Source organism: Schistocerca gregaria, chromosome 8 (genome assembly GCF_023897955.1).
Source record: "Schistocerca gregaria isolate iqSchGreg1 chromosome 8, iqSchGreg1.2, whole genome shotgun sequence".
In the NCBI taxonomy this organism is placed as follows: domain Eukaryota; kingdom Metazoa; phylum Arthropoda; class Insecta; order Orthoptera; family Acrididae; genus Schistocerca; species Schistocerca gregaria.
In genome coordinates this window covers 469,702,333-469,714,781 of record NC_064927.1, presented here as the reverse complement: position 1 = coordinate 469,714,781, position 12,449 = coordinate 469,702,333, and the positions used below count along the sequence as shown (strand labels likewise).

At 39.8% G+C, this 12,449-nt stretch overlaps 1 protein-coding gene across 14 annotated transcripts in view; it reads left to right on the top strand.

Moving 5' to 3' along the window:
- LOC126284467 (myelin regulatory factor) overlaps positions 1–12,449 on the top strand; it is a 1,300,448-nt gene that overhangs the window by 1,214,850 nt on the left and 73,149 nt on the right. For 6 of the 14 annotated variants that reach the window (XM_049983414.1, XM_049983413.1, XM_049983411.1 and 3 more), the window contains exons 5-9: positions 33–389; positions 3,563–3,724; positions 10,387–10,546; positions 11,857–11,950; positions 12,046–12,224. In XM_049983414.1, the coding sequence (XP_049839371.1) occupies positions 33–389; positions 3,563–3,724; positions 10,387–10,546; positions 11,857–11,950; positions 12,046–12,224 (952 nt within the window). Of the gene's footprint in view, positions 1–32; positions 390–3,559; positions 3,725–10,386; positions 10,547–11,856; positions 11,951–12,045; positions 12,225–12,449 lie in introns of all 14 variants that reach the window. The other 8 variants (XM_049983407.1, XM_049983409.1, XM_049983404.1 and 5 more) reach the window with 2 other exon arrangements.

Here is a 12,449-nt window from a genome sequence, read left to right as displayed (position 1 = left end):
AGAGACTGCTGAAGATACTATTCTTTTTTCAGATCAAAAACAGCCATCCCACACACAGCCTATATCGAGTGTTAGCCTGGCACAGGAATTGTTGCTTCATCAGCCCCACCTACATTCACACCAGCACCACAGTCAGCCATCTCCAGCTCCTCCATTGTTCATGCCACACATCGGACTACCAGGTGGCAAGGTACCACAACAGACTCTAGCAGTGGGTCATGTGGGAGAAGCAGCTGCTACTGCTGCCTTGCTTGTGGCACAACAGCAGCAGCAGCAGCAACAACAACAACAACAACAACAACAGCAACAGCAGCAGCAACAAACTCCTGCCAGCCCGCGGCCTGCTTCGTCCACAACACCAGCTCAGCAGCAGCAAATACCAGTCATTGGTGAGCAAACATACCTAGTATTACAACATAATGTAATTTGATAGATAAAAATAATCTATGCACCAAGCAGCAGCAGGAGAACACACCCATAAAAAAAAAGATTTTACTTATGCAAGCTTTTGGGGCGAGTAGCTCCTTCTTCTGGCAGAAGGGTTTGAGGAGGAAGGAAGAGGGGTCAATGAAAAGGACTGGAGATGTTTAGAAAAGGGGTAGAGTTAGGAAAAGTCATACAGAACCCCAGGCCATGGGAGAGTTACTGGATGGGATGTGAAGGAAGGAAGGAGCCAATGACTCCGAAAGCTTGCGTATGTAAAACCTTTTTTTACGAGGGTGAGTCAAATGAAAACCTTAAATATTTTTTTAAATTTTATTGTGCAGAAGTGGTACAAAGCTGTATCACTTTTCAACATAATCTCCCCCACACTCAATGCAAATCCTCCAGTGCTTACAAAGCACATAAATTCCTTTAGAAAAAAAATTCTTTTGGTAGTCAGCACAACCACGCATGCAGTGTGTGGCGTACCTCTTCATCAGAACGGAACTTCTTTCCTCCCATTGCATCTTTGAGTAGTCCAAACATATGGAAATCACTTGGGGAAAGATCTGGTGAGTATGGTAGATGAGGAAAACACTCAAAATGCAGGTCTGTGATTGTTGCAACTGTTGTACGGGCAGTGTGGGGCCTTGCATTGTCATGTTGCAAAAGGACACTTGTTGTCAGCAATCCACATCGCTTTGATTTTATTGCAGCCCACAGATGAATTTTTAGGAGATCTGTGTATGATGCATTGGTGACAGTCGTCCCTCTAGGCATGTAATGCTCCAAAATGATGCCTTTTTCATCCCAACAGAGTGTCAGCATAACTCCTACCCTGCTGATGGTTCCATTCGAAACTCCTTTGGTTTTGGTGATGAGGAATGGCACCATTCCTTGCTCACTTTCTTCATTCTCGGGTGGTGGAAGTGAACCCAGGTTTCGTCCCCAGTAAATATTCTTGCAAGGAAGCCATCACCTTCTCGTTCAAAGTGCCGTAGAAGTTATTCACAATCATCAATACATCATTCTCTCATTTCAGGAGTCAGCTGCTCTGGCACCCACCTTGCAGACAGTTTGTGAAAGTGGAGCACATCATGCACAATGTGTTGTGCTGAGCCATGACTAGTCTGTAAACATGCTGTAATGTCATTCGGTGTCACTCGGTGGTTTTCTTTCACTATGGCTTCAACTGTTGCAATGTTCTGTAGAGTCACAACTCGTTGTGCCTGACCTAGAAGAGGAGCATCTTCAACTGAAGTCACACCATTTGCAAACTTCCTACTCTATTCGTAGACTTGCTGCTGTGACAAACGTGCATCATCATACTGAACCCTCATTCGTTGATGAATTTCAATAGGTTTCACACCTTCACTACACAAAAACTGAATAACAGAATGCTGTTGTTCCCTGGTGCAAGTCACAAGTGGGGCAGCCATCTTTATACTGATACTGCAATGGTATGCTGCCACCTGCAGGCCATTCTGCACGCTATTTGTAGCAAGCTCACCAACTCTTACAGGATAACGGCGCAAAATTTCGATTTGTTATAACAAGTTTAAGGTTTTCATTTGGCTCACCCTTGTATATGTGTGTTCTCCTGCTGCCACTTGGTGAGTAGACTTTGTATCTATCCAGCTACATTATACTGTCAAAAATTGATTTTTCTCTAGTTCTACAACAGCTCTTTTAACACAATAGACAGCACAAGTTTCACTGAACATAAACAAATTAGTTCTGTATGGTTGAACTCCATGGCTGTGGATTGATGTAGTTAAACAAATAAAAAATGAATCACTTTTTGTGCAGGTTTACTTGTGTCAAGGCATGTTTTAGGCTTTCACCCATCTTCACTGAACATAAACAAATTAGTTCTGTATGGTTGAACTCCATGGCTGTGGATTGATGTAGTTAAACAAATAAAAAAATGAATCACTTTTTGTGCAGGTTTACTTGTGTCAAGGCATGTTTTAGGCTTTCACCCATCTTCATTACACCATCAATAAAAACAGTATACTGATGAAAAGACAAATGTATTTGTCAACTGAAGATGAGAGTAAGTTTGAACGGCATCTTGGGATAAAAAAGCTACTCTAAAAGCGGCTGGTTGCTGTATTTATTCAAGTAATGTAAAAAATAACTACATGGATTTTATTATGGCATTTGTCAAAAGATACTGATTTACCAACAGGAGATCAGTGTGACACACACATGCTCTCCCCTAAACTCCCACCACACATATAGTCAAATACACAAATAGGAAGTCAGACACTACCATGACACAGAAGTACATGTTAGAAAATGTCATTGGTCTGCACATAAAATTACACTAAACGAGTGCGTTTAGTTTGTTGCTGCTAATGTTTTTGCTTTGAGACCAAAGGGGAGAGATGTACTTTTAGTTTGTTGCTGCTGAGGTGTTTTCATTATGACCAAAGCAGAATGATAATTTTTACAGATCATAAACTTTCTTTGTAAATGGAGATGCAAGTTTTCCAAAGTATTTTGTGTATTACTATGATGCTGTATAAAATAATGACAGGAATGTTCTACATGATCTACAACCAAGATCCATGTACTTATTACTTGGTGACAGATTAAGACACTTTATACAACCTGACAGATTCACTTACTCCTGATTCATAGATTTCTTTTAGTTTACAGGACAGATCACAAATGGGTGGAGAAATCTGTACTATTAAAGGGTCAGGCATAGGTGATTTGTGATCCAAATCTCTGAATAATCCCATTTCCTCCTCCACTTCTATCTCTCTGTGATCAATTAGATTTTTGTGTGTAGCTGTACATAGGCAATGTTAAGTTTGCCTTTTCCTTATTAACAGACCAACTTTCCTTTCATAAATAAAAACCTGCTCAAATTAAATTGGTGCAAAGTTTAGAGGTTTACTTGCCACTTGCCAAGAAACATCACATTCCAACTCTACAGAAGAAAGATGAAAAATGCAGGAGAATGCTGTTTCAATTGAGTAGTTGGTCTTTGATTTATATTGTGAATTTTTTGTGAGACACTTTGAAACGGAAAGAGTATTATGACAGCTACCATTCTAACTCTATTTCTAATGCAGTTGTGTTGGAAGCCGTACTGGGCAGATGATAACTTACTTTGATGTGACAGCAGGTCTGGTGCCTGGACCCCCCACACTGGCTCTCTCCCCGGGTGGAGACCACGTGACTGCCGTGTATTCCGACCTGCAAGCCTCGGCATCTGCAACCCCACAGCCCCCCCTCCCAAAGAAGAGGCGCCTTAATGAGGATGGCCTGCTTGTGAAACAAGAGCCAGGTAATATATAAAGTGCTGAACTTTTCTTACTAATGTCTTGCTTTATCTCTGACATGATAAGAAATCTTACTACATTTACCAGTAGGCCAAATAGAAGTCTTCTGCTGCAATGCTGTCATGTCCTAAATATCGTTGTAGCTTGGTGCTGTATTGCACTGTTTGATTCATTATCTGTGTATGAATTTCATCTGCTATCCATCTGTGTTGCTGTTTGACACCTTTTGCTGCAGCAATTGTCAGTTATCTTTCACTAAATGTGTAAAAACTATGCTGCTGCAAATTCCTGTATTTTATAACTCATCAGTTGTGATTAAAACTGAGCAGATATTGTGACTTTTTCTCTTATTTTGTAACTGTAATTGATTTATTCCAAGCAGGTCATTCATTTTTTGCCATCTGGTTTGCTAAAATAATGCTTTTCATTTCTCATGAAATCTATTTCTCACTTAATTCCTTGGAAGTGCAGTGGGATCCTTGAAGTAATACTAAGTTTTAGTTTTAGCTTCATTACTCAGAAAGTTTAAAGAGGAGATAAAAACTTCATATCAGTTATAAGAAAGCAGAACATCTACAATAAAAAATATTTTTTACACTGCAATGCTTTACTAGACACGGTCCTATGGTACAAACAGTTTCCTTGATTTCTTCTCACAAGTGAGCTAATATAGCCCGTCACCTGTGCAGATCCAAAGTACAACATAATCTGCAAAGTAAATATATGAAATTATTCTACACAAAGCAGTCAGAGCATAGTGATATGCATACAGCATCAGGTTTTAAGCAAGATTATGCAACTTATTTTTAGGCCACAATTTCTTAACGTGATTATCTAGTTATCTCAAAGTGAATAGAACTTTTGTGCCTACATGTTCAATGTATATAAAGCCAGCTGCCACCTTGGTACTTCAAAACAAGTATGCTGTGAATCAGTGTCACATTTCACCTTTGCCTTATCTCACCTCAATCAATAAAAGAAACATAACACTGTATTTCACACATACTCTTCACAGTCATCGATTTTGGTCAGCTATTGGGTACACATATTACTCACAGATAGTCAACAAAATGTTACAGGTTAATTTAATCAGAGATAATTCCTTCCTAGCTCAGCAGCTGGAATATTCCCAATGGGTTGACAATCAACATCAGTAACTTCAATTTGATTTGTATAATAAACCCTTTTCTTGCCATTCATAGTTCCAATTAAGTTATCAAACTATATAATTTGCAGTCACAAATTTTAAAAAAAAGAAATACTGATTAAAAAAGTGAAATAGTGATACGAGCATAAATGATGTAAAGTGTGATTAACAGTGCACAAAAACTAAACTTTGATTTCAAAACCATGAAAGTAATAGAATAGCAATTGACAGTTAAACAATAGCAGTGTTGGTTCCATAATGGTTGAGAAAAGTCTTAATAAGTTAGGAATTGAAGAAATCTGCTCCTTATTAAACTGAAGAACTCTGCTCCCAATTATTACATGTGGTGTGATGTGTAAAGTAAATTCTGTGCACTCACTTATTGCCTGTGATTCCATTTATGAACTGAATGACAAGCTTGCTGTTTTATTTATTTCTATTTTTCCTATAGAGATATATTGTCCTTTCTATAAACCTAGTTTTTGTTTTTTTCATTACAGCTGACACAATTCTTATGCTTCCACTTTCTCGAGCTAGGTTTATTGTCTCGTAACTTTTATTATTTCGTTTGTCCATCCTCTTTCCTCAACATTTTTCCTCATCTAAGCATTAAAATCAGTCTGCGACCACAGTGTAATATGATTTGCACACCTTTTGTTTGTCACTCTTCATTCATTTAGTCATTCATTCATTTATTCACTCATTATGATCTGTGAATCTCATCAAAAGGAAGGGCCTTCAGAGAAGTACACTGAATTGAGCACTAACATATTTGATAGATAAAAAAGTAACTTTTTTAGCTCGGTAGATGCTGACCATTGCTCACTATGGTAACCATAAAATTCTGTGTTAAACTTACTGTATTTTCCAACGGTATTTATTAATTCTTTTGTTTGAGAAGCAGTAAAATATCTCACAGAGAAGCTGTCTAACATACAGAAACAAACAACCAAAGAGGTAGTAAATAATTCATTTTATTTGACATGATGACTGGAACAAAGTATCAGATGACAAAACAATATTTGGATCCAGTCACCATTTGCTTTGTTATTAGAAAATGAAACAAGGCAGTTCATCAAACAAATTACAGAATGCAATGGGATATCTAGCTGTTAGAGTTTTCAAAGTTCTTTCATCAGGAATAAAGAGGAAATAGGAATAAAAAAGGGTGGCATTTGTCAATTTACAAGGGAAAGGAAATGTCAGTCAAAATCTGGATCAAGACAGATAGAGACAAAAGGTGCAGAAATCAGTGAGTCTTAAACGTTTGTCAGTTTACGTAAGTCCAAAATTAAGAAAGAAGAATTTGAAATCAAACAGTGGGAAATCCAGGATGGAATAATGACAGTATTAGCGAAAGGATAGTTGCTACTCACCATATAGTGGGGCTGCTGAGTTGCAGACAGGCACAACAAAAAGAGTGTCAGACAAAGCTTTAGTAGAATAATTTCTGCACACACAGAGATTTACAGAATCATTCTTCCCCTGCTCCACCCGGGAATGGAATGGGAAGACACCGTAAAAACTGGTACATGGGATGTGCCTTCTGCCATACACCTTGCTGTGGTTTGCAGAAATATACCAAACGGGAAAGCGTTGGTAGATAGACACAATAAAAAACACACAAACACACACACAAATTTCAAGTTTTCGCAACCCAAGGTTGTTTCATCAGGAATGAGGGAAGGAGAGGGAAAGACAAAAGGATGTGGGTTTTAAGGGAGAGGGTAAGGAGTCATTCCAATCCCGGGAGCGGAAAGATTTACCTTAGGGGAAAAAAGGGGCAGGTACACACTCGTGCACACACACACACACATATCCATCTGCACCTATACAGACACAGGCAGACATGTGTAAAGCAAAGAGGTTGGGCAGAGATGTCAATCGAGGCGGAAGTACACAGGCAAAGATGTTTTTGAATGACAGGTGATGTACGAGGGGTGGCAACTTGAAATTAGCGGAGGCTGAGGCCTGGCGGATAACAAGAAGAGATGATATACTGAAGGGCAAGTTCCCTTCTCCGGAGTTCTGACAGGTTGGTGTTAGTGGGAAGTACCCAGATAACCCGGACGGTGTAACACTGTGCCAAGATGTGCTGGCCGTGCACCAAGGCATGTTTAGCCACAGGGTGATCCTCATTACCAACAAACACTGTCTGCCTGTGTCCGTTCATGTGAATGGACAGTTTGTTGCTGGTTATTCCCACATAGAAGGCTTCACAGTGTAGGCATGTCAGGTGGTAAATCACATGAGTGCTTTCACTCATGGCTCTGCCTTTGATCATGTACACCTTCCGGGTTACAGGACTGGAGTAGGTGGTGGTGGGAGGGTGCATGGGACAGGTTTTACACTGCGGACGGTTACAAGGGTAGGAGCCAGAGGGGAGGGAAGGTGGTTTGTGGATTTCATAGGGATGAACCAAGAGGTTATGAAGGTTAGGTGGACAGCGGAATGACACTCTTGGTGGAGTGGGGAGGATTTCATGAAGGATGGATCTCATTTCAGGGCAGGATTTGAGGAAGTCGTATCCCTGCTGGAGAGCCACATTCAGAGTCTGATCCAGTCCCGGAAAGTATCCTGTCACAAGTGGGGCACTTTTGTGGTTCTTCTGTGGGTTTGAGGGGATGAGGAAATGGCTCTGGTTATTTGCTTCTGTATCAGGTCGGGAGGGTAGTTGCGGGATGCGAAAGCTATTTTCAGGTTGTTGGCGTAATGTTTCAGGGATTCCTGACTGGAGCAGATTCATTTGCCACGAAGACCTAGGCTGTAGGGAAGGGACCGTTTGATGTGGAAAGGCTGGCAGCTGTCATAATGGAGGTACTGTTGCTTGTTGGTGGGTTTGATGTGGACGGACACGTGAAGCTGGCCATTGGACAGATGAAGGTCAACGTCAAGGAAAGTGGCATGGGATATGGAGTAGGACCAGGTGAATCTGATGGAACCAAAGGAGTTGAGGCTGGAGAGGAAAGTCTGGAGTTGTTCTTCACTGTGAGTCCAGATCATGAAGATGTCATCAATAAATCTGTACCAAACTTTGGGTTGGCAGGCGTGGGGAACCAAGAAGGCTTCCTCTAAGTGACCCATAAATAGGTTGGTGTATGAGGGGCCATCATGGTACACACAGCTGTTCCCTTTAATTGTTGGTATGTCTGGCCTTCGAAAGTCAAGAAGTTGTGAGTTAGGATGAAGCTGGCTAGGGTAATGAGGAAAGAGGTTTTAGGTAGGGTGGCAGGTGATTGGCGTGAAAGGAAGTGCTCCATTGCAGTGAGGCCCTGGACGTGTGGGATATTTGTGTATAAGGAAGTGGCATCAATGGTTACAAGGATGGTTTCCGGGGGTAACAGATCGGGTAAGGATTCCAGGCGTTCGAGAAAGTGGTTGGTGTCTTTGATGAAGGATGGGAGACTGCATGTAATGGGTTGAAGGTGTTGATCTATGTAGGCAGATATACGTTCTGTGGGGGCTTGGTAACCAGCTACAATGAGGTGGCCGGGATGATTGGGTTTGTGAATTTTAGGAAGATGGTAGAAGGTAGGGGTGCGGGGTGTCGGTGGGGTCAGGAGGTTGATGGGAGTAGGATTAAGGTTTTTTAAGAAGGATTGAGAGGCAAGGCTGGAAGTTAGAAATTCCTGGAAGGTTTGGAGAGGGTGATTTTGAGGAAGAGGAGGTGGGTCCCGCTGTGACGGAGGACGGAACTGTTCCAGGCAGGGTTCAATTTGGATAGTGTCTTGGGGAGTTGGAACATTAGGAGTAGGATTAGGATCATTTTTCTTCGTGGCAAAGTGATATTTCCAGCAGAGAGTACGAGTGTAGGAGAGTAAATCTTTGACAAGGGCTGTTTGGTTGAATCTGGGAGTGGGGCTGAAGGTGAGGCCTTTGGATAGGACAGAGGTGTAAAACCTGTCCCATGCACCCTCCCACCACCACCTACTCCAGTCCTGTAACCCGGAAGGTGTACACGATCAAAGGCAGAGCCACATGTGAAAGCACCCATGTGATTTACCATCTGACCTGACTACACTGTGAAGCTTTCTATGTGGGAATGAACAGCAACAAACTGTCCATTCGCATGAATGGACACTGGCAGACAGTGTTTGTTGGTAATAGGGGTCACCCTGTAGCTAAACATGCCTTGGTGCACGGCCAGCACATCTTGGCACAGTGTTACACCGTCCGGGTTATCTGGATACTTCCCACTAACACCAACCTGTCAGAACTCCGGAGAAGGGAACTTGCCCTTCAGTATATCATCTCTTCTTGTTATCCGCCAGGCCTCAACCTCCGCTAATTTCAAGTTGCCACCAGTCATACCTCACCTGTCTTTCAACAACATCTTTGCCTGTGTACTTCCGCCTCGACTGACATCTCTGCCCAAACTCTTTGCCTTTACAAATGTCTACTTGTGCAGATGGTTATGTGTGTGTGTGTGCGAGTGTATACCTGTCCTTTTTTCCCCTTAAGGTAAGTCTTTCCGCTCCCGGGATTGGAATGACTCCTTACCCTCTCCCTTAAAACCCACATCCTTTCGTCTTTCCTTCTCCTTCCCTCTTTCCTGAAGAAGCAACCGTTGGTTGCGAACGCTTGAATTTTGTGTGTATGTTTGTGTTTGTTTGTGTATCTATCGACTTGCCAGCGCTTTTGTTTGGTAAGTCACATCATCTTTGTTTATATACATGTGTGTGTGTGTTTTGTTTAATTCAGACGAAGGCCTGTTTGGCCAAAAGCTTTTTTGACATTCTTTTTGTTGTGCCTATCTGTGACTCAGTAACTCTGTTATATGGAAAGAAGAATTTGATCATCTCTAAAATTAGAAGGAGACACAATTGCTTGCAAGCTTGTATGTTCAGGAGCTGAAATTGCAGTACTGCCAACAGACACATAAAAATGCATGAAAGTTACATTTTAGTCCTTCTTCAGGGAGAAAAGAGGGATGTATTGGGTAATATTATGAAGGAGGAGCAGATTGCTGAGACTGTAGGAAGAGAGGGGCCCACCTATTGTGAGGATGAGTGAGACAAAGCTCATATGATATAAATAAAATAGACATACAAAAACATCAACAAGTTCATTCAATAAGGTTAATTTTATTTGTAAGCTGTTTATAAAATAGTTTGGCAGAGTTTCTTAATATGACACTGGCAATAAATTATGAAAATAGACGTCATTGTAATGATATGACCACACATGTATCCATCATTTGTATTCTATTGTTACAACTTTTCAATAGTTTGTTTAATAATTTGGCACTTATTTGTTTGCTGTTTCATGGCAAGAAACACTTGAACTTCTTAATTGTGCAACGTGTTCCACTTTGTATAAATTTCTAAAGAAAGAATGTAATCTAGAATCCACTGATTTTGTTCACTTTACTTGGTGTCATTAGCCATAATATTATGTAAATTTTTATCTAATTCTTGAATTCAATTCTGTTTTCTTACTTGTATGATCGTTTTATATCCTAAGATAAACTGCTGTATCTATTGCTATTCATCATAATGAAACTAGTTTCTTTTCTTTCAGAGTTGTCACCAGATTCCAACTCAAATCAAACAACATTTTTGGATGATGAATACAGTTTAGATGTATCTGGAGATTCTGGAATGTATCAGCAATGCATTCGATTTCAGCCTTTCCAGCAGACATCTTGGCATATGTTGTGTGATCAGAATCTCAAAGAACTGTAAGTGAAAGTGAAATATTGGTGTTTTGTATCTCACAAAGACTGATTGGTACTATTATATTTTTATCACTGATCCTTTTATTGTGTTTGGTATAATCACCAATGTGTTAGCTATATTGGCTTATTATTATTCCTTATTTAGATATTTTATGTACGAAACATCAATTTCAGTTGTTATCCATGCATGTATTTTCTTACTATTTGCTGAATGTTAACAAAACCACACACAAAGCAAGTCTTTGAAATTTATTGAACAATTTCATTGTATAATGGCAATTTGAACATTGTGCATTATTCTTCCATTATGATCATGTTACTCATGTTACATTCTGCAGATTGCAAGGAGGCATAGATGACTATAATCTGCCTTCGTGGAAGTGAAGTTAGAAGTAAAAGTTGTGGTTTTTTACTTGTATAGAAACATGAAAATTAGTTGTACCTTCTTTTTAATGAATGGATAAACACCATCTGGATTACAACTTTTTATTTACTGACTGCTGGTTCAGTCTGCATTGCAGATCATCTTCAGGTCTGGCACCACAAAGTACAGTTTGTCCACAGTTGTGTAAAACAGACCTGAAGATGATGCGTGATGCAGCTTGAAAGTGGTATTTGGTAAATGAAAAGTTGTGATGAGGACAGTATTTGTTTATTCATTATAAGAAGAGGTTCACAGTTCATAAGACATGTCATCGGTCCCTTCTTTGTGTTAAGTGATTTACTCTATGATGCAGAGTACATTCACATTTGGTTGACAGTCTAAATCAGCAGTGAGAACACATGTGAATGACGTCCAGCTGCACTGAATCAAAATGTTATGCATTTGCTAATTTTTTGTTGCATTTTCCTTGCATTTACACATTAAGTATCGCTACAAAAAATTGCCATATATTCCTGGGTTTCATTTTCTCCCTACTCTCATTCAACATATAACACAAACATGAAAACACATGTGAACATATCTTTCACAGTCACCTATACTCAGTATATGTACATAAGACACAACTGACATACATACAACAGGGAGGAGGAGTTATTGTGCAAGAAGGAAAAAAAAACCTTTCTGTTTAGGCATCTCTATCTGCCCCTTGAGGTACATCAGCCAACAACATCATATGACACTCTTTCCTTTTAAAAAGTTTCTGTTTCTTCAGTTAGTACTAGGAGGTGTTCATTCATGAGACATACAGTCTAGGTAAGCAAAGGTCTAGTTGCAGTTTTTGGAAGCTATTTTTAGCCATTGTGACATAGCATGCCCATAATTTTGTTGCACTTATTTACCAAATGAGTAAAGTTACTCTTTCATTCAGGGGTGTAACAACATACCGGGTTGATGCTGATAAGGGTTTTAACTTCTCAAACCCAGATGAAGCCTTTGTGTGTCAGAAAAAGAATCATTTTCAAGTAAGTATGAATTTTTCTTCTCAGAATGCACTTTGTCTGAAAATATTATTGACTCAGAATTGTATTATATATATAAATAAACATCTTTATTGTAGATTACTTGTCATGCACAACTGCAAGGTGATGCCCAGTTTGTGAAGACAGCTGAAGGGCTTAAGAAGATTAGCAGCTTCCACTTGCACTTCTATGGAGTGAAAGTTGAATCTCCATCACAGACAATCAAAGTTGAACAGTCACAGAGTGACAGAAGCAAAAAGCCATTCCACCCTGTGCCGTAAGTTTCTAATATAATGACTAAGTTGGAAAGATCTGTCCTTTCTCAAATTTATTGTCCAAAGTTCGCATTATATTTGCACACAACTTGTTGGTAAATCACTGTATTTCATAAATGTAAAATTTAAATAATTATGTCCTATTAATAATCTGCAGTATGTGCTGCTTCTAGAAAAGTATCCCAACTGACAACTGCAACTTTGCTTTGCAATACAGGCAACCACCA